The 22,656-nt window shown below is 43.2% G+C and overlaps 1 protein-coding gene across 1 annotated transcript in view; it reads right to left on the bottom strand.

Annotated features, from left to right (window-relative positions):
* The window catches only part of RPP40 (ribonuclease P/MRP subunit p40), a 42,131-nt gene extending 28,206 nt beyond the window's left edge, over positions 1-13,925 (bottom strand). Inside the window, exon 1 of the mRNA XM_089682205.1 lies at positions 13,708-13,925. Coding sequence (XP_089538331.1) covers positions 13,708-13,824 — 117 coding nt within the window. The 5' untranslated portion in view covers positions 13,825-13,925. The remainder of the gene's footprint in view (positions 1-13,707) is intronic.
* Between the last annotated feature and the right edge of the window lie 8,731 nt (positions 13,926-22,656).

The following is a 22,656-nucleotide window of genomic DNA, read 5'->3' as shown; positions in this document are numbered from 1 at the left end:
ATCTTTTTAGTACAGTCAAACATTAAGTGACGCCGAAAAGCAATCAGGACTCCCCTACATTTCTCAGGGGCAGAAGCTAGATAAAAGGTAGCGTAATGAGGAGAGAGGTACTTACAGGCCGAGGAGGAAGAGAACCTGGTCTCCTGCAGACAAACGGGTTTATTTACTAAAGCTGGAGAGTCCAAAAACAGACTCCCTTCTGCCTAGAAACCAATCAGCTTCTAACCTCAGCTTGTTCAATGAAGCTTTGGCAATGAAACCTGGAAGCTGATTGTTTTCTATGCAGAAGGGAGTCTGATTTTGGACTCTCCAGCTTTAGAAAATAAACCCCACAAGGTCAATCCGCCTGGACGCGAGAGAGTGAAAAATGTTGGATCGATTGATAGGCGAGTTCACCCATGAATATTGTGATAATAGATTTTCAGGAGGAGAGGAAGTCATTGTGTGAAGATAAAGTTAAGGCGCTCAGGCTACCCCCCAGGGCCCCCTCCGTCCCACCGCAGAAGACCAGCAAGTCAGGGAGACCCATAGCGAACAGGTTCAGAAAAGAAAATACACAAACATATAAGAATATCAAAGGCCGAGATTAATGTTCACACCGGGGGGTGGCCCTGCCTACGAATAGCAGGGGGGGGGAACCCCCCAGCGAAGACGGGGAAAACACCAGAAACCTGGAGTCCGCTTATATAGTCAAAACAGTAGTAAACCCAAAAGAACATTCAATAAAATCTCAAAATACAAGTTCTAAGTAATTATTTTGCAAAAGAATGCTGATTACTACATGTAGGAGAGAAGTGTCTAAATAGGCCTGGTGGAAAGCCAGCTATGAGCCAGTCACAGCTGACTTCCTACACTCAAGATGGAAGTGTCAGACTGGAAAAGAACCAACCCAGGTGATAACAGCACTGGATCCTTATACTGGTGAGTACCTACTTATTAAAAGTCAGCAACCACGGTATTTGTAGCTGCTGATTTAAATTTTTCTGCAAACAGATGGCATTCCTACAGAGTACAGTGCATTGCGGTGTCCAGTGCGTTACAGAGTACAGTGCATTTTAAATATAGTAATTTTGAGCAGTGTGCATAGGAATTTGTTCATATTTTTTTTAAAAACTATAGTCCGATCCCCCAGCAGTGTGAAGGTCAGTGAACTGGCCCCCGTTTAAAAAGTTTGAGGACCCCTGTTTGAAAGTGTATGTTCAGCCAAATCTTTTTGTTTTTGTATATAGTAGGGAAGGGTTTTAAATCCCTGCCAGGTTATATTTTTGATTCTGTGTACCAGTTGGGGAAATTTGCCTTTGCTTACTGACCAAAAAATACAACAGGAATTTAGAGGATATCTCCCAAAGTGGGACAGTTGTCCTTGGAGTAGATGCCCTATTTAGAAGATTTTCCCATACCTCCTGTTCTGGAGAGAATACAAAAAGAATTCCTCACTTTCTTTCTCAGTGACAATGGTAACCAATATAAATAGATGGCGAATCTTCTAATTGGGACACAGCAATAAAAACCTGAAAGAGTGTAACACTTCCACACCTTCAAAAGCTTGAAAAATGAGACACACCTTCAATTTCAGCTGAGCTTTGACTGGTAAGTACTTAAAAAATAAAGGAAACTTTGGAGGCAATAATCAAGCATGTATAGAAAATAGAAGAGGAACTCTGGAATAGTGCCAAGAGACTGAGAAGATCCATACATGTACCGTACTGGTGTTCAATGGACCTATACAAAGAGCACTACAGGGACATGGCTGAAAAAGAGCAAACTTCCAAGCAGCTACCTAAACTGAGCAATGGAAAAAGCCACCCATGTGTATGTACAAGTCTAAAATGGCACTAGGCTCACACAAGCAATTTATCTGCGTTTTTACTCCCCCCCAATGTCTACCTATAAGTGGTCATAGAGTACAGTGCAAATGTTTTAGGCATGTGTGAAAAAATGCTGTAAATTAACCCCTTTGCGCCGGCCGCACGCAAATGTGCGGCCGCCCGGCGTCTGGGCCTAGACGCCGAGCGGCCGCACATTTGCGTCCATGGAACTAAATAGATATGTGCTGAGAGCGAGCGCCCTGCGCGCTCCCAGCACACATGTGTAGTACTCACGGAAAGGCCCCGCTCCGCTCTTTCGAACGGGACCTTTCCCGATCATGTGACCACCGTGACGCGTAATCACGGCGGTCACATGATTCCTAAACCACGCCCCCACCGCCCCGCCTCCCGGCGTCAGAATCTCTTAAAGGGCCGGGAGGCGACGGCGTCAAGGGGTTAAGAATGCTTTCAGAAATAGAAGTGTTCATAGTTTATTTTTTATCAATTAAAACAATGGAAAGTAAATGAACAGAAGATAAATCTAAATCAAATCAATATTTGGTGTGACCACCCTTTGCCTTCAAAACAGCATTATTTCTTCAATTCTTCTAGGTATACTTGCACACAGTTTTTGAAGGAATTCGACAAGTAGGTGGTTCCAAACATCTTGGAGAACTAATCACAGATCCTCTGTGGATACAGGCTGCCTCAAATCCTTCTTTCCCTTCATGTAATCTCATACAGACTCGATGTTGTTGAGATCAGGGCTCTGTGGAGGCCAAATCATCATATCTAGGACTGCAGGTTCTTCATAACAAAGATAGTTCTTAATGACATTGGCTGCATGTTTGGAGTTGTTGTCCTTCTGTAGAATACATTTGGGGTCAATCACAGGCCTCCCTGATGGTATGGCATAATGGATAACTATCTGCCTGTATTCCTCAGTATTGAGGACACCATTGATCCTGACCAAATATCCAACTCCATTTGCAGAAATGCAACCCCAATGTTGCAAGGAAACTCCACCACGCTACACTGTTGCCTGCAGACACTCATTATTATACAGCTCTCCAGCCCTTTTGTCCTGCTACAGCCAAACATTTCAAATTTTGAACACCTGTCATTTTTCTGCACCCCAGTTCTTATGTTCTTCAGATGATAGATGGGTGTAACTGGTTTCCACAAGTTTTGTGCTGATGGCATTGCGGGACACCTCATGATGTTGAAGGGAACTAAGCACAATCTGTCTTTCATCTGCTGCTTTTCTTTGGCCAACCAGTCCTCAAAGTTGCACGTTTCTTTGTGTTTCCTCAAAAGTGCTTGAACAGTATATCTTGAAACCCCAGTCTGCATTGAATCCTTTGCTTGGGAGAGATCTTGCTTATGCAGTATAACTTTCTATCACAATCGCACCTTAGTAGCAGAGTTTGGCTGTTCCTATCCATTTAACATGATTTTCTATGGTTCTAGTTCACATCTGTGCTTTTTGAGCTGGTGTACTTTTTGGAAAGGGTCAGGGACTTTTTTCCCACAGCAGATTACATTTTGTGTGTAACAGACTTCAATGGAGCTGCGCCAAGAACGCAAGTGTTGTGTTTTTTATTTTTTTTATGCAAAGTATGACAGTTCTGTTCATCTAATGCAAATTTACACTCTGTGGTACTCAAACAGCATCAAAGTCGCAGTACATGAACAGAACTGTAATACATTCCTATTAGCCAGAAAAAACTTAGCCCGTCCCCCCCATAGATATGTATAGCATGTATGTCCCTATACAGTGGATATAAAAAGTCTACACACCCCTGTTAAAATGTCAGGATTTCTGTGATGTAAAAAAAATGAAACAAAAGATAAATAGTTTCAAAACTTTTTCCACCTTCAATGTGATCTATAAACTGTACATTTTATGTATTACAGACTTCAATGGAGCTGTGCCAAGAACGCAAGTGTTGTGTTTTTTATTTTTTTTTTTATGCGTTTTGCAAAGTATGACAGTTCTGTTCATCTAATGCAAATTTACACTGTCTGGCACTCAAATAGCATCAAAGTCGCTCTACATGACTAGAACTGTCATACTTTCCTATTAGCCAGAAAAAACTTAGCCCCCCCCCCCATAGATATGTATAGCATGTATAAGGCACTATGTCCTCAGTGTATATAAAAAGTCTACACACCCCTGTTAAAATGTCATGGATTCTGTGATGTAAAAAAATTTAAACAAAAGATAAATAGTTTCAGAACTTTTTCCACCTTCAATGTGACCTATAAACTGTACAACTCAATTGAAAAACAAACTGAAGTATTTTTTTTTTTTGTGGGGGGTGTAAACATAAAAACCTAAAATAATGTGGTTGCATAAGTGTGCACACTCTCCTATAACCGGGGATGTAGCGGTGTTCAGAATTGAGCAATCACATTTAAAATAATGTTAGATAGGAGTCAGTACACACGTGCCATCATTTAAAGTGCCTCTGATTGACCCCAAATAAAGTTCAGCTGTTCTAGTAGGTCTTTACTGACATTTTCTTAGTCGCATCCTACAGAAAAAGCCATGGTCCGAAGAGAGCTTCCAAAGAATCAGAGGGATCTCATTGTTAAAAGATATCAATCAGAAGGGTACAAAAGAATTTCCAAGGCATTAAATATACCATGGAACACCGTGAAGACAGTCATCGAGTGGAGAAAATATGGTGCAACAGTGACATTACCAAGAACTGGACATCCATCCAAAACTGATATATATATGTACCTATAGGGCACCATGTCCGTACACTCTGCTGCCGCCCCTCATATATACAGTGGGGATCGAACGTTTGGGCACCCCAGCTAAAAATTTGTATTAATGTGCATAAAGAAGCCAAGGAAAGATGGAAAAATCTCCAAAAGGAATCAAATTACAGAATAGACATTCTTATAATATGTCAACAAAAGTTAGATTTTATTTCCATCATTTACACGTTCAAAATAACAGAAAACAAAAAAATGGCGTCTGCAAAAGTTTGGGCACCCTGCAGGATTTATAGCATGCACTGCCCCCTTTGCAAAGCTGAGACCTGCCAGTGTCATGGATTGTTCTCAATCATCGTCTGGGAAGACCAGGTGATGTCAATCTCAAAGGTTTTAAATGCCCAGACTCATCTGACCTTGCCCCAACAATCAGCACCATGGGTTCTTCTAAGCAGTTGTCTAGAAAACGGAAACTGAAAATAGTTGACACTCACAAAGCTGGAGAAGGCTATAAGAAGATAGCAAAGCGTTTTCAGATGTCAATATCCTCTGTTCGGAATGTAATTAAGAAATGGCAGTCGTCAGGAACAGTGGAAGTTAAAGCAAGATCTGGAAGACCAAGAAAAATATCAGACAGAACAGCTCGCAGGATTCTGAGAAAAACAATTCAAAACCCACGTTTGACTGCACGATCCCTCCAGAAAGATCTGGCAGACACTGGAGTTGTGGTACAATATTCCACTATAAAGAGATACTTGTACAAATATGGTCTTCATGGAAGAGTCATCAGAAGAAAACCTCTTCTACGTCGTCACCACAAAAATCATCGTTTGAACTTTGCAAATGAACATATAGACAAGCCTGATGCATTTTGGAAACAAGTTCTGTGGACGGATGAGGTTAAAATTGAACTTTTGGCTGGAATGAGCAAAGGTACGTTTGGAGAAGAAGGGGCACAGAATTTAATGAAAAGAACCTCTGTCCAACTGTTAAGCATGGGGTTGGATCAATCATGCTTTGGGGTTGTGTTGCAGCCAGTGGCACAGGGAACATCTCACAAGTAGAAGGAAAAATGGATTCAATAAAATTTCAGCAAATTTTGGATGGTAACTTGATGCCATCTGTGAAAAAGCTGAAGTTAAAGAGAGGATGGCTTCTACAAATGGATAATGATCCTAAACACACCTCGAAATCCACGGGGGATTACATCAAGAAGCGTAAACTGAAGGTTTTGCCATGGCCTTCACAATCTCCTGACCTCAACATAATTGAAAATCTATGGATAGACCTTAAAAGAGCAGTGCGTGACAGACAGCCCAGAAATCTCAAAGAACTGGAAGACTTTTGTAAGGAAGAATGGGCAAAGATACCTCAAACAAGAATTGAAAGACTCTTGGCTGGCTACAAAAAGCGTTTACAAGCTGTGATACTTGCCAAAGGGGGCAGTACAAGATATTAACTCTGCAGGGTGCCCAAACTTTTGCAGACGCCATTTTTTTGTTTTCGGTTATTTTGAAAGTGTAAATGATGGAAATAAAATCTAACTTTTGTTGACATATTATAAGAATGTCTAATCTGTAATTTGATGCCTTTTGGAGATTTTTCCATCTTTCCTTGGCTTCTTTATGCACATTAATACAAATTTTTAGCTGGGGTGCCCAAACGTTCGATCCCCACTGTATGTATGTATAGGGCACCGTGTCCATACACCCTGCCACCCCTCATATATATGTATGTATAGGGCACCATGTCCATACACCCTGCCACCCCTCATATATATGTATGTGTAGGGCACCATGTCCGTACACTCTGCTGCCACCCCTCATATCTGCATGTATAGGGTACCATGTCCGTACACCCTGCCACCCCTCATATATATGTATGTATAGGGCACCATGTTCATACACCCTGCCACCCCTCATGTATATGTATGTGTAGGGCACCATGTCCATACACTCTGCTGCCGCCCCTCATATATCTGCATGTATAGGGCACCATGTCCGTACACCCTGCCACCCCTCATATATATGTACGTATAGGGAACCATGCCCGTACACTGCACTGCCACCCCTCATATACACCCTGTTCTAAATTATTATGCAAATTCTATTTAAGTGTCACAAAGATTAAATATTTTGTTTTTCAGTTTAACTCATGGATGGCATTGTGTGTCAGGGCTCTTTTGATCACTGAAAACAATCTCGGACACCTGTGATAATTAGATTGGCAGGTGAGCCCAATTTAAGGAAAAACTACTAAAGGAGGGTGTTCCACATTATTAAGCAGAGCACCATTTTCAAGTAATATGGGGAAGAAAAAGGATCTCTCTGCTGCCAAAAAGAGTGAAATAGTGCAATGCCTTGGACGAGGTATGAAAACATTAGATATTTCATGAAAACTTAAGCGTGATCATCGCACTATTAAGAGATTTGTGGCTGATTCAGAGCACAGACGGGTTCGTGCAGATAAAGGCACATTGAGGAAGATTTCTGCCAGATCCATGCATCGGATCAAGAGAGTAGCTGCTAAAATACCATTACATAGCAGCAAACAGATATTTGAAGCTGCTGGTGCCTCTGGAGTCCCACGGACATCAAGGTGTAGAGTCCTCCAGAGTCTTGCAACTGTGCATAAACCTTCTATTCGGCCACCACTAACCAATGCTCACAAGCAGAAATGGCTGCATTGGGCAGAAAAATGCATGAAGACTAATTTTCAAACAATCCTGTTCACTGATAAGTGCCGTGCAACCCTGGATGGTCCAGATGGATGGAGTAGTGGATGGTTGGTGGACGGCCGCCCTGTTCCAACAAGGCTGCGACGTCAGAAAGGCGGTGGTGGAGTAATGTTTTCGGACGGAATCATGGGAACAGAGCTGGTCGGCCCCTTTAGGGTCCCCGAAGGTGTAAAGATGACCTCTGCAAAGTATGTGGAGTTTATGACTGACCACTTTCTTGCCTGGTACAGAAGGAAGAACTATGCTTTCCGTAATAAAATCATCTTCATGCATGACAATGCACCATCTCATGCTGCAAAGAATACCTCTGCATCAATGGCTGCTATGGGGATAAAAGGAGAGAAAGTCATGGTGTGGCCTCCATCCTCCCCTCACCTCAATCCTATTGAGAACCTTTGGAGCATCCTCAAGCAAAATATCTATAAGGGTGGGAGGCAGTTAACATCCAAACAGCAGCTCTGGAAGGCTATTCTGACATCTTGCAAACAAATTCAAGCAGAAACTGTCCAAAAACTCACAAGTTCAATGGATGCAAGACTTGTGAAGCTGCTATCAAATAAGGGGTCCTATGTTAAAATGTTTAAAAAGTTAAAATGTTGTTAAAAGTTTGATTGAAATAGCTTTTGATTTCAGTAAATATGCTGCAAACACAACAAATGACAATTTTCAGTTCTGTACAACCTATAAAGTGTTTTGAAACTTACTGTGCGTAATAATTTGGAACAGTGCATTGGAAGTTTTTTATGTTTAACAAAAATACTGTTATCATTAGGAGGTTTGTTCAATAAAATGTAAATTGTACTCTTAATAGTTGATAACATGAGAATTATGCTGACTTTTATTTACAATTATTTAGGTAAATGAGAAAAATATAATTTGCATAATAATTTGGAACAGGGTGTATATATACGTATAGGGCACTATGTCCATACACCGTTCTGTCACCCCTCATATATACGTATGTATAGGGCACCGTGTCCATACACCCTTCTGTCACCCCTCATATATACGTATGTATAGGGCACCGTGTCCGTACACCCTGCCACCCCTCATATATATGTATGTATAGGGCACCATGTCCATACACCATGCCACTGCCCCTCATATATTTGTATGTATAGGGCACCATGTCCATACACCGTGCTGCCACCCCTCATATATATGTATGTAAAGGGCACCGTGTCCGTACACCATGCTGCCACCCCTCATATATATGTATGTATAGGGCACCGTGTCCGTACACCATGCTGCCACCCCTCATATATATGTATGTATAGGGCACCGTGTCCGTACACCATGCTGCCACCCCTCATATATATGTATGTATAGGGCACCATGTTGCCACCCCTCATATATACATATGTATAGGGCACCATGCTGCCACCCGTCATATATATGTATGTAAAGGGCACCGTGTCCGTACACCATGCTGCCACCCCTCATATATATGTATGTATAGGGCACCATGTCCATACACCGTGCCACCCCTCATATATATGTATGTATGTATAGGGCACCATGTTGCCACCCGTCATATACATGTATGTATAGGGCACCATGCTGCCACCTCTCATATATATGTACAGTGGGGCAAAAAAATATTTAGTCAGCCACCAATTGTGCAAGTTCTCCCACTTAAAAAGATGAGAGAGGCCTGTAATTGGCATCATAGGTAGAGCTCAACTATGAGAGACAAAATGAGAAAAAAAATCCAGACAATCACATTGGCTGGTTTGGAAAGAATTTATTTGCAAATTATGGTGGAAAATGAGTATTTGGTCAATATCAAAAGTTCATCTCAATACTTTGTTATATATCCTTTGTTGGCAATGACAGAGGTCAAACGTTTCCTGTAAGTCTTCACAAGGTTGGCACACACTGTTGCTGGTATGTTGGCCCATTCCTCCATGCAGATCTCCTCTAGAGCAGTGATGTTTTGGGGCTGTCGCTGGGCAACACGGACTTTCAACTCCCTCCAAAGGTTTTCTATGGGGTGGAGATCTGGAGACTGGCTAGGCCACTCCAGGACCTTGAAATGCTTCTTACGAAGCCACGCCTTCTTTGCCCGGGCGGTATGTTTGGGATCATTGTCATGTTGGAAGACCCAGCCACGTTTCATCTTCAATGCCCTTGCTGATGGAAGGAGGTTTGCACTCAAAATCTCACGATACATGGCCCCATTCATTCTGTCCTGTACATGGATCAGTCGTCCTGGTCCCTTTGCGGAGAAACAGCCCCAAAGCATGATGTTGGCACCCCCATGCTTCACAGTAGGTATGGTGTTCTTTGGCTGCAACTCAGCATTCTCTCTCCTCCAAACACGACGAGTTGTGTTTCTACCAAACAGTTCTATTTTGGTTTCATCTGACCATATGACATTCTCCCAATCCTCTTCTGGATCAACCAAATGCTCTCTAGCAAACTTCAGATGGGCCCGGACATGTACTGGCTTAAGCAGGGGGACACGTCTGGCACTGCAGGATCTGAGTCCCTGGTGGCGTAGTGTGTTACTGATGGTAGCCTTTGTTATGTTGGTCCCAGCTCTCTGCAGGTCATTCACTAGGTCCCCCCGTGTGGTCATGGGATTTTTGCTCACCGTTCTAGTGATCATTTTGACCCCACGGGGTGAGATCTTGCATGGAGCCCCAGATCGAGGGAGATTATCAGTGGTCTTGTATGTCTTCCATTTTCTAATTATTGCTCCCACAGTTGATTTGTTCACACCAAGCTGCTTGCCTATTGCAGATTCAGTCTTCCCAGCCTGGTGCAGGTGTACAATTTTGTTTCTGGTGTCCTTCGACAGCTCTTTGGTCTTCACCATAGTGAAGTTTGGAGTGTGACTGTTTGAGGTTGTGGACAGGTGTCTTTTATACTGATAACAAGTTCAAACAGGTGCCATTGATACAGGTAATGAGTGCAGGACAGAGGAGCCTCTTAAAGAAGAAGGTACAGGTCTGTGAGAGCCAGAAATCTTGCTTGTTTGTAGGTGACCAAATACTTATTTTCCACGATAATTTGCAAATAAATTCTTTCCAAATCAGCCAATGTGATTGTCTGGATTTTTTTTCTCATTTTGTCTCTCATAGTTGAGGTCTACCTATGATGCCAATTACAGGCCTCTCTCATCTTTTTAAGTGGGAGAACTTGCACAATTGGTGGCTGACTAAATACTTTTTTGCCCCACTGTATGTATAGGGCACCGTGTCCGTACACCATGCCGCCACCCCTCATATATATATATGTATAGGGCACCATGCTGCCACCCCTCATATATATGTATGTATAGGGCACCGTGTCCGTACACCCTGCCGCCACTCCTCATATATATGTATGTATAGGGCACCATGTCCATACACCGTGCCACCCCTCATATATATGTATGTATAGGGCACCATGCTGCCACCCCTCATATATATGTATGTATAGGGCACAATGCCCGTACATCCTGCCGCTACCCCTCATATATATGTATGTATGTACAGTTGCAAGAAAAAGTATGTGAACCCCTTGGGATTCCGTGGAGTTTTGCATGAATTGGGCATAAAATGTGCTCTGAACGTCATCTAAGTCACAACAATAGAAGAACACAGTCTGCTGAACATAATACTACACAAACATTAGATGTTGCCATGGGTTAATTGCACATAACATGTAAACATTCACAGTGCAGGGAGGAAAAAGTATGTGAGGCCCTAGCTTAATGACTTCTCCCAGAGCTAATTGGAGCCAGGAGTGAGCCAACCTTGACTCCAATCAGTGTGATGATATTGGATGTGTTGCTGACACCTGTTTTGGGTTTACTGGTTTCAAGAAGCACTGTCTGATGTGAACCATGCCTCGCAGAAAAGAGCTCTCAGAAGACCTACCATCAAGAATTGTTGACTTGCATGAAGCTGGAAAGGGTTACAAAAGTATCTCCTTGAACCTTGATGTTCATGTGTCCACGGTAAGACAGATTGTCTACAAATGGAGAAAGTTTAGCACTGTTGCTACTCTCCCTAGGCGTGGTCGTCCTGTAAAAATGACTGCAAGAGCACAGCGCAGAATGCTGCATGAGGTAAAGAAGAATCCCAGAGTGTCAGCTAAAGACCTACAGAAATCTCTGGCACATGCTGACATTTTTGTTGACACATCTACAATAAGGAAAACATGAAACAAGAATGGAGTACATGGGAGGACACCACGGAGGAAGCCATTGCTGTCCAAAAAGAAGATTGCAGCACGTTTGAAGTTTGCAAAAGAGCACCTGGATGTTCCACAGCACTACTGGCAAAATATACTGTGGACAGATGAAACCAAGATTGAGTTGTTTGGGAAGAACACACAACACTATGTGTGGAGAAAAAAAGGCACAGCACACCAACATCAAAACCTCATCCCCACTGTGAAACATGGTGGAGGGAGCATCATGGTTTGGGGCTGCTTTGCTGCCTCAGGGCCTGGACGGATTGTTGTCATTGATGGGAAAATGAATTCCAGAGTTTATCAAGACATTTTGCAGGAAAACGTACGACCATCTGTCTGCCAACTGAAGCTCCGCAGAGGATGGGTGATGCAACAGGACAATGACCCAAAGCATACAAGTCATTCAACAAAACAATGGCTGCAACAGCACAGAATACGCCTTCTGGAGTGGCCCTGTCAGAGTCCTGACCTCAACCCCATTGAAATGCTGTGGCATGACCTTAAGAGAGCGATTCACACCAGACATCCCAAGAATATTGCTACACTGAAACAGTTTTGTGAAGAGGAGTGGTCCAAAATTACTCCAGATCGTTGTGCAGGTCTGATCTGCAACTACAGGAAACGTTTGGTTGAAGTTATTGCTGCCAAAGGAGGGTCAACCAGTTATTAAGTCCAAATGTTCACATACTTTTTCCTCCCTGCACTGTGAATGTTTACATGTTATGTGCAATGAAACCATGGCAACATCTAATGTTTGTGTAGTATTATGTTCAGCAGACTGTGTTCTTCTATTGTTGTGACTTAGATGACGTTCAGAGCACATTTTATGCCCAATTCATGCAAAACTCCACGTAATCCCAAGGGGTTCACATACTTTTTCTTGCAACTGTATATGGCACCGTGCTGCCACCCCTCATATATATGTATGTATAGGGCAACATGCTGCCACCCTACGTATATATAGGGCACCGTGTCTGTACACCATGCTGCCACCCCTCATATATATGTATGTATAGGGCACCATGCTGCCACCCCTCGTATATATGTATGTATAGGGCACCATGCTGCCACCCCTCGTATATATGTATGTATAGGGCACCATGCTGCCACCCCTCGTATATATATATATATATATATATATATATATATATATATGTATAGGGCACCGTGTCCATACACCATGCTGCCACCCCTCATATATATGTATGTATAGGGCACCATGTCCGTACACTCTGCCACCCCTCATATATATGTATGTATAGGGCACCATGTCACCCCCCATATATATATATGTATAGGGCACCATGTCCGTACACCCTGCCACCCCTCATATATATGTATGTATAGGGCACCATGTCCGTACACCATGCCACCCCTCATATATACGTATGTATAGGGCACCATGTCAGTACACCCTGCCCCCCCTCATATATACGTATGTATAGGGCACCATGTCCGTACACCCTGCCACCCCTCATATATATGTATGTATAGGGCACCATGTCCGTACACCATGCTGCCACCCCTCATATATACGTATGTATAGGGCACCGTGTCCGTACACCCTGCCACCCCTCATATATACGTATGTATAGGACACCATGCTGCCACCCCTCATATATACGTATGTATAGGGCACCGTGTCCGTACACTCTGCCACCCCTCATATATATGTATGTATAGGGCACCATGTCCGTACACCCTGCCACCCCTCATATATACGTATGTATAGGGCACCATGTCCGTACACCATGCCACCCCTCATATATATATATATGTATAGGGCACCATGTCCGTACACCATGCTGCCACCCCTCATATATATGTATGTATAGGGCACCATGTCCGTACACCCTGCCACCCCTCATATATACGTATGTATAGGGCACCATGTCCGTACACCATGCTGCCACCCCTCATATATATGTATGTATAGGGCACCATGTCCGTACACCATGCTGCCACCCCTCATATATGTATGTATAGGGCACCATGTCCATACACCCTGCCACCCCTCATATATATGTATGTATAGGGCACCATGTCCATACACCGTGCCACCCCTCATATATATGTATGTATAGGGCACCATGTCCATACACCCTGCCACCCCTCATATATATGTATGTATAGGGCACCATGCTGCCACCCCTCATATGTATAGGGCACCATGCCCGTACACCGTGCCGCCACCCCTCATATATACATCATGTATGTACAGCATGCACACTGGGCACATGGGCTACTCACTGCATAGTTATAGTAGTGTGTCTCCACGAGGGTGGCATGCCTGGACTTCTCCAGCAGGAAACTGGACTTCTCACACACCAGCAGGTGCCGGGGACATGTCTGTAATGTGGGTAACATCCTAAAGCCCTCCAATGGTAACAAACGTGACACTGATGGACCCGCACTAAGAGACTAGGAAGAGGAGGATCTCCCCGGCATTTCCTGCCTGCCTCCCTGTACGGCCCTCTGTGCCTGGAGCGACACTAGTGAACGACACTGCCATCTGCTGGGAAGATAGCTAACTCCACTAGTTCTATAGCCACAATTGTACTGTACATCGAGCAGCCATAACATTATGACCACTGACAGGTAACCTGACATTGATTATCTCGTAACAATGGCGCCTGCAAGTGGCTGGGATATATTAGGCAGCAAGTCAACGTGTTGTCCCAGAAGCTGATGTGTTGAAAGCAGAAAAAATGGGCAGCATAAGGATTTTAGTGACTTTGCCAAGGACCAAATTCTAATGCGTAGACATCTGCATCAAGGCTGGTTGTAGTCAGGGGCGGACGAACCATTCGGGAATTTGGGCATTGCCCGAGGGCCCGGGGTCAGTAGGGGGCCCGGTTAGAGGTTCACTGGGCACAATTCACTAAGCGGTATCTTACCACATCCAAGTATGCGGTAGTATACCACATAGCATTTTATTAAAAAAATGTTTGAATTCACCAAAAATGCTACTAAAATACCGCATAAGTTATTTTATCAAGTCATGCGGTATTTTAGTAGTGAAAAACATACATTAATGTTTTAGCTGTCAGCGGGGTTCCCCACTGACAGCTGAATGTAAAAGAAAGAACTGCAGGCAATTAAAAAAATAATTTAAAAAACGGCGTGGGGTTCCCCCCTCTCATCCATACCGAGCCCTTTGGGTCTGGTATGGATTTTGAGGGGAACTCCCATGCCAGAATTTAAAAAAAAATGGCGTGGTGATCCCCCCTAAAATCCATACCAGACCCTTATCCGAGCATGCAGCCCAGTAGGTCAGGAAAGGGGGGACGAGCGAGACCCCCAACCTCCTGAACCAAACCAGGCCACATGCCCTCAACATTAGGGGGGTGCTTTGGGGGGTACCCCCCAAAGCACCTTGTCCCCATGTTGATGGGGACAAGGGCCTCTTCCCCACAACCCTGGCCTGTAGTTGTGGGGGTCTGTGGGCAGGGGGCTTATCAGAATCTGGACACCCCCTTTAGCAAGGGGGCCCCCAGATTCTGCCCCTATGTGAATGAGTATGGGGTACATGGTACTGCTACCCATTCACAAAAAAAAAGTGCATTTTGAAAAAAGACAGGAGACAGGCTTTGACAAGTCCTTTATTAAAAGAAGAAAAATAAAAGAATGTCCCATGAAGTAGATGTAACATTAATCATGACGTCCGCTGCTGCCGCTACCCGAACAAAAAAGGCTCTGCTCCCGATGCTGGCTCCCAACTGTCTGACTGCTCCGCTGGCTTGACAGTCTTTAAATAAGTGTAGGGAACTGTTATTTTATACACTAGTTGTGGTTTGTTTACATCCATATACAGCCACTACCATAGAGGTCCCATTACAGACAAGTCCCTAAGTGTGCTTCCTGCCCCTACAAGGAGGTCAAGAAACCCCAGGATGTTATATAGTTGTTTTCCAGGAAGTATCAGGCAGAGGGTACCAGCCTGCCATGTGCTATGTATCTGGGGAGAACTGTATGGTGATTCTGTGAGTACTGATCCAGATTAACAAGGCTGCTATCTATTTAGTTGTTACTGAAGCAGATTAGGTCTGCCTCTGTTATATTTCAACTTCTGTATAGGAACCCTAATATCTCTGTAAGAGAGAGATTTGTGGTTCATTATCATTATTCTATTTACACACTGCAGAATCCTTATAGTTGTCTATATATATATATATAGATCAGTGTTTTCACCTGCATAAGACTGTCAGGGGAACTTTCTGTTAATTGCAGTGTATCTTTGCAGCCTCTTTGCTTAAAGAGCCTTATTGGTCTGGATCTCCCTTTAGCTAGGATTAGCATAGGGAGCGTTGGATAGATTAGGCTAGAGGTAGGTTAGGCATCCGACGGCCACTTAGACAGATAGAGGCCCGGTTGCAGTGACAGCCCAGTTTAGGGATAGGGACTAAGAGTGAGGATAGATAGAGCATTTTATCCTTTTAGGTGATGCATCGCTGATCTTCAGACAAGCAGTGCAATCATCTGCATGTTACTTGGACGCCATCACAGCATCTAAAGTGGAAGCGTGCATCTTATTGACTCTCACCTCTCCAGGGGCCCCTGCAACCGGACAGCGCTATAACCCATGGTTGGAGGTATTCTGTTTACTACATGCACATATACCCGGGTATAATTGCAACCTCCCAATTTATGGTAAATTGTAATTCCTGAATGGTATTCTTATGCATCCTGTTTTATATGGCTGCTTTATATAAACTTTGCATTAATCTCATACAGGTGTGGTGACATGTTTTCATGTTAGAAATATAAGCTGGGTGCATTAATACTGCTATGTATAGTTACTTTAAGTTGTCTACCTGTTACATTCCTAGAAAGGGGTGAGTCTCCTCAATTGCAGGATCCCTATTCTAGGTGGAGGCACTGCCATTTGTATTATCACAACCCCCTCTTCCATATAGCGAAGGCTCAGGATTGCCTACTCATATACAGGTTAGCGCCATAGCTTGTTTGGTGTGGGCCATTTCACATAACCCCCCCCCAAAACAGGGCTACATATGTAAGGGGTGGGGCCAGCCGTGGACTTCACGAGTGTCACCCCGCCCCTTGTGGAGTCATCAACCGGGGCTTGCTGGGTCAATTATGTCACAAGGAGGTGGGGCCACACACGTGATGTCACTGGGTGACCCTGCCCCTTACATATTTAAGAACTGACAAGCAAGTAAAGCAGTCAGATGGCTGGGAACCAGCAGAGCCTTTTTTTTTCGGGTAGCGGCATCAGCGGATGTCACGATTAATGTTACATCTACTTCAGGGGACATTCTTTTATTTTTCTTCTTTTATTAAAGGACTTGTCAAAGCCTGTCTCCTGTCTCTTTTTCACTACACTTTTTTTTGTGTGGATGGGTAGCGGTACCATGTTCCCCATACTTATTTATATAGGGGGGAGTGGGATCTGGGAGCCCCCTTGCTAAAGGGGGCTTCCAGATTCCAATAAGCCCCCTGCCTGCAGATCCCCAGAACCACAGGCCAGGGTTGTGGGGAAGAGGCCCTCCACCAAGGTGCCAATGCTCAGCCATGTCCACAGTCAAAAGTCCTACGATCAGCACATGAGCATCAGAACTGGAACATGAAGCAATGGAAGAAGGTGACCTGGTCTGATGAATCTTGTTTTCTTTTACATCATGTGGATCATGATGCATGTGCATCTCGTACCAGGGACACCAGGATACAGTATGGGAAGAAGGCAAGCTGGCAGATGCAGTGTGATACTTTGGGCAATGTTCTGCTGGAAAACCTTGGGTCCTGCCTTCATGTGGATGCTACTCATAACCTACCGAAGCATTGTTAGTAGCCAAGTACACCCCTTCAAGGAAACCAAATTCCCTGATGGCAGTGGCCTCTTTCAGCAGGATAATGCATCCTACCACACTGCAAAAATAGTTCAAGAAAGGTTAGAGGACCACAAAAACAAGTCTGAGGGGTCGACATGGTCTCCAGATCTCAATCTAATCAAGAATCCGTGGGATGTGCTGGAAAAACAAGTCTGATCATTGGATCCATTCATTTATATATGTATTTATCTATTTTATTATTTTTAGGCAATTTATGCAGCACATTATCAACTGTCCTCGGGCCCCTTCTCTTCTCCATCTACACCTCCTCCCTTGGCCAACTCATACACTCTCACGGCTTCAACTACCACCTCTATGCCGACAACACACAAATCTATCTCTCTACCCCCCGCCTCACCCCCTCTGTCTCTGCCCGAATCACAAACCTACTAAACGATATATCAGACTGGATGTCACTCCACTTCCTTAAACTGAACCTCTCCAAAACCGAGCTCCTACTCTTCCCCCCAGCCCGCACACCACCGCCCACTGACTTCTCCATCACGTCCAACAATGCCACTATCAGGCCTGCTCCGCAGGCCAGAGTACTTGGTGTCATTCTGGACTCCAATCTGTCCTTCCAGCCCCAAGTCCAATCACTAACAAACTCATGCAGACTCCACCTCCGCAACATCGCCAAAATCCGCACATTCCTAACCCCAGAAACCACTAAACACCTCATCCACTCCCTCATCATATCACGACTCGATTACTGCAACTCCCTCCTCACTGGCCTGCCTCGCCACAAGCTATCCCCACTTCAGTCAATCCTGAATATGGCAGCCAGACTCATCCACCTTGCCAATTGCTCTTTTTCTGCCACCCCCCTCTGCCAATCCCTCCACTGGCTTCCGATTGCACAACGGATCAAATTCAAAATCCTAACACTGACGTACAAAGCTGTCCACCATACTGCTCTGAACTACATCACCGACCTAGTATCCAAGTACCACCCGCACTCCGCTCCTCTCAAGACCTCCTTCTCTCTAGTTCCCTGGTCTCCTCCTCCCATTCCCACCTCCAGGATTTCTCCAGGACATCACCTATCCTCTGGAACTCCCTTCCCCAATCCATCAGACTATCACCTACTCTCCTCTCATTTAGGCGCACACTGAAAACCCACCTCTTCAGGGAAGCCTACCCCACCCCCTGCTAATTGCCGACTTCCTCCACTCTTCCTACCACTCCATTCCCCACAGCTATCTCCTCCTGTACCACTATCCACTCCCTCCTAGATTGTAAGCTCGAAGGAGCAGGGCCCTCGAACCCCTCGTGTATCACATTGTATTGGTATTGTACTGTCGCATGTTCTGTCTCCCTTTGTAATGTACAGCGCTGAGCGAACTGTTGGCGCTTTATAAATACTGTATAATAATAACTGTACATTTACATCAGTCCCTGCCCTAAAGGGGCTTACAATCTAAAGTCGCTATTGAAATACATAAATACCTGGAGGAAACCAACGCAGGCACAGTGAGAATATGCAAACTCCATGCAGATGGTGTCTTGGCCAGGTTTTGAAGTAGAAATGCTAGCCATTGAGCCACAACTTAGCTGCAGAGTGAGATTTTTACAAGTGTATTAGGGGTCATTCAGACCTCTGTATTTGTAAGGGGGGCTTGCAAATGGCTGTGCAATGGCACCAAGCACACACGTCCCTGTCCCACTTCTTCTCTTACCAGAACAACAACCCTCTTGCTTGAGGTTTTAACCCTCCATTTTCATGCCAGAGGCCTTGTCATGACATTCCCAGCCATTAATGTTTATATCACAAAGTAATAATATCCACACAAAAAGTTAGGATTGCTGCACTTTACTGGTGTTTCTTTAAGATGACATTACAGTCACATCACATAGACACTATCCGGTGTCACTTGACAGCATCTTATCAATCACATATAGTGGACGAATCACAGCAGTCACATGTGAGAGCAGCACACAGTACATTTTAGCAACCATCTTCCCTATTCAGTTTCTCTCCTCCCGGGGTCTCCAATACTCACTCAGAGGTTCCTGGTTTGCCTTAGGCTGTCTGTATCCAGCTAACTGCTCCCTACAGGTAGCCCTTCTGAAACAGGATCACTGCAATCACCTCTGGCCTGAGTACACTTCTCCCAGGTCTTTCACGGGGATAGCCTCACCCCAGAAAAAGCTTGGCCTGGCCTAAAAGGCCTTTTGCAACCCGCTCTAGCCTCCACCACCATAGGATTCAGGATGTCTACAGCTGGATCATCTCATTGTAGGTCTAACTCTCCCTGTCCACTTGCTGACCACATCTGAGTGATGGTGGGATCTCTGGCTTCCATGCCCCAACTTCACTATGGCTCCTCCCAACCTGGCTTATATGTGGGCAATAACTCACCCAATACATCTTACTGTCCTCTCAAAATGGAATTGCAGGTAGACCAGCAGGTGCACAGTTACAATACATCCCTGCTTAACGTAGAGTTTATAATACTGCTGTATATAGCCAAATGGTGGTTTTGAACATATTCTTTCGGATTTCTTTCTTTTTTTTTATATTTTTTTCAAATGTGCAAGCTAAAGTTTACACACAGATCTGATTGAGTCATTGACTTGATTTATCTCTTATCCGGCTGCTCTGCCAAATTTGCAATCAGAAGAGCCAGTCTAAAAGGGAACTACTTTGGTTGTGCTGTGTCTTTACCCAAACTGTAGTGGTCTGAGAATCCATTCTCATGTATAAAATGTTTATAGTAAAACAAATAATGCGTATATGGTAAAAAATACAATAAAAAGATATTAATCAGTTTAAAAATGTGTACATTAAAGTGGACCTGAACTCATAAAGTGAAAATTTATAGGGAACATATACAAATGTTATTTTTGCCCCATCAGTACCCTGAAAAATCTACCTTTTTTCTTTACTTCTTACAATAATAGCAGTGCAGTTTGTGTTTCTAGGTACTCCCGTGTCTGTAGCTACATAGCTATGAGGTATATATGCAGTGATAGATCAACCATCTAAGGTACTGCTGCCTGTGACTGCTAGTCTCATGAAATCTGGAGTTAGATTTGGTGATGGACTTATGGTATTGCTCACTCTTCTTCTTTTGGGAAGGAAGCTGTACCTGAGGACCTGCAGTGCATACATCTTCAGGCTTTTGCTTCATATTGGTCTTTGCTACCTCCACATCTCCTGCCGCTTGTTGAATATTATCTCACTAGCTATCAGATCACCAGTCATCAGGTCGGCAGATCTGACATAAGGAAGAAAAGCCCTGCTGCTCTAACAAAATGGTCACCTCCTCAGGGACACATTTATTAATATGGAAAATATTTAATGCAGATGTGACTAGTTATTTGTTCTCTGAATGCCTCTTTTTAGACTCAGCTTCCATAGTACAGGTCCTCTTTCACAAAATTAAAGTTGAAACCATTTCCCTTTAAATAAAAATTAAACATGTACAATCACCTGCCACTTTATCAGATAAACCTTGCTAGTGCCAAGAAAATATCTGCCACATCATTACATCATCACCAGCCAGAACCATTGATACAAGGCTTATGCCTAATTCTGACCCTACCATCTGAATCAGAACCAGTCTGCCCATTCTCCTCTGATCTCTGATATCAACAAGGCATTTCCGTCCACACAACTGCCGCTCACTGGATATTTTCTCTTTTTTGGACCATTCTCTGTAAACCCTAAAGATGGTTGTGCATGAAAATCCCAGTAGATCAGCAGTTTTTGAAATACTCAGATGAGCCTGTCTAGCACCAACAATCATGTCACGTTCAAAGTCACTTAAATCCCCTATCTTCCCCATTCTGATGCTCAGTTTGAACTTCAACAAGTCATCTTCACCACGTCTACATGCCTAAATGCTTTGAGTTGCTGCTATGTGACTGGTCGATTAGCAATTTGTGTTACCAAGCAATTGCCCATATAGAAGAAAAATAAATATATTTTAAAAATATTCTTCCCAAATATATTGACATATATTTGAAATACTACAATGTTGGCCATATTCAATATATATATATATATATATATATATATATATATACTGTATGTTGAAATGTGTTTTTGTTACAAAATATATGAAAAATATTTTTAAAAGTACATTTCAAATATACTGTATGTCTTTAAAAATACAAATATACATGTTTGGAATGCATTTACAAATATATGTAAAAATATATGTTAAAATGACTTTTTTATATGTTAACAAAATATGAAAAATATATTTAAAAAATATTTTTTTTTCTTTCTTTTTTTTAATTGAAATATATATTTTGAAATAAATTGAATATGGCCAAAATTGTAGTATTTCAAATATATGTCAATATATTTGGGAAGAATATTTTTAAAATATATTTCAAATATATTTTCTTCCGAGTGGGAACAGGTGTACCTAATAAAGTGGCCACTGAGTGTATCTGTTTAAGTGCAACTACAACCAAAACTCTTTGGTAAACTGGGAAAAGGTTAGAGCTTCTCTTAAGTTTTTTTTGTGGTCTTGGCGTCCATTAGAGAGATTTTTTCTTTCTCCCTACCCTGGTGACCACTATCACCAGAAGAGTAAGTAAAGACCATTTCCAAAGTGGAAACAAATAGTTTTTATTGCTGTCTGTGTTCCTGCTGTTGATATCTCATTCCCACCATTACAGTTTTACTTTAATTACCACTAGCCTTTGTTTGGGTACGCAGGGTCCTACTGACCCTTTTTGGTATGTCACTTACTAGCTTAGCAGTGGCAATGTGTAATTTCTTGTGCACTAAGCTTACTAAGTTCTGACACCTTTGGACCACAGAGAATTATCACATTACCACTTTCAGCAGAAACCGTGATATAATTAATTAATACACTTACTGTCACACTTACCCCTAACACATGTGGTCATACACTTTAGCTGGCTTCTGTGTTCTTCACCTGTAGCAGCCACTTTTCCATTAAGGCAAGCAAGGCCTACCAGTATTCAGTTGCCCCCAGGGCTTTTACACAATGCTATAGTGCCTGTCAGTACTCCAGATATGACCAGAGATGTGTGGACTGACACAGGGAATATAAGGCTTCAGGAGTGATGTAGATAATATAATTTATTGTGAGATGCACCAGTATACAAAACGCACAGTGCAAACAAAAACCAAATAACCAAAACCTTCACCCAATATATACAGAAATAAAAGCATAATCTAAAAGGAAAGAACAGTGAGCGCTGGTCCTAAACAGCAGCTGAGCACTCTAAGCAACCGATATATACTTATACAGAATAACATAAAAAACAGTGCAGCGCTGAAGATAGTAGTAATAAAACAGAAATAAGTCCACTGCAAGTCCAGTTCATAGAAACATGTCAGGTGACAAGTGGAAATTCAATGTTG

This window comes from Staurois parvus, unplaced genomic scaffold (genome assembly GCF_062004578.1).
Source record: "Staurois parvus isolate SC_StPar_1 unplaced genomic scaffold, SC_StPar_1.0 ptg000287l, whole genome shotgun sequence".
Classification (NCBI taxonomy): domain Eukaryota; kingdom Metazoa; phylum Chordata; class Amphibia; order Anura; family Ranidae; genus Staurois; species Staurois parvus.
The sequence above is the reverse complement of the archived record's forward strand: the minus strand, read 5'-3'. Positions and strand labels throughout refer to the sequence as shown.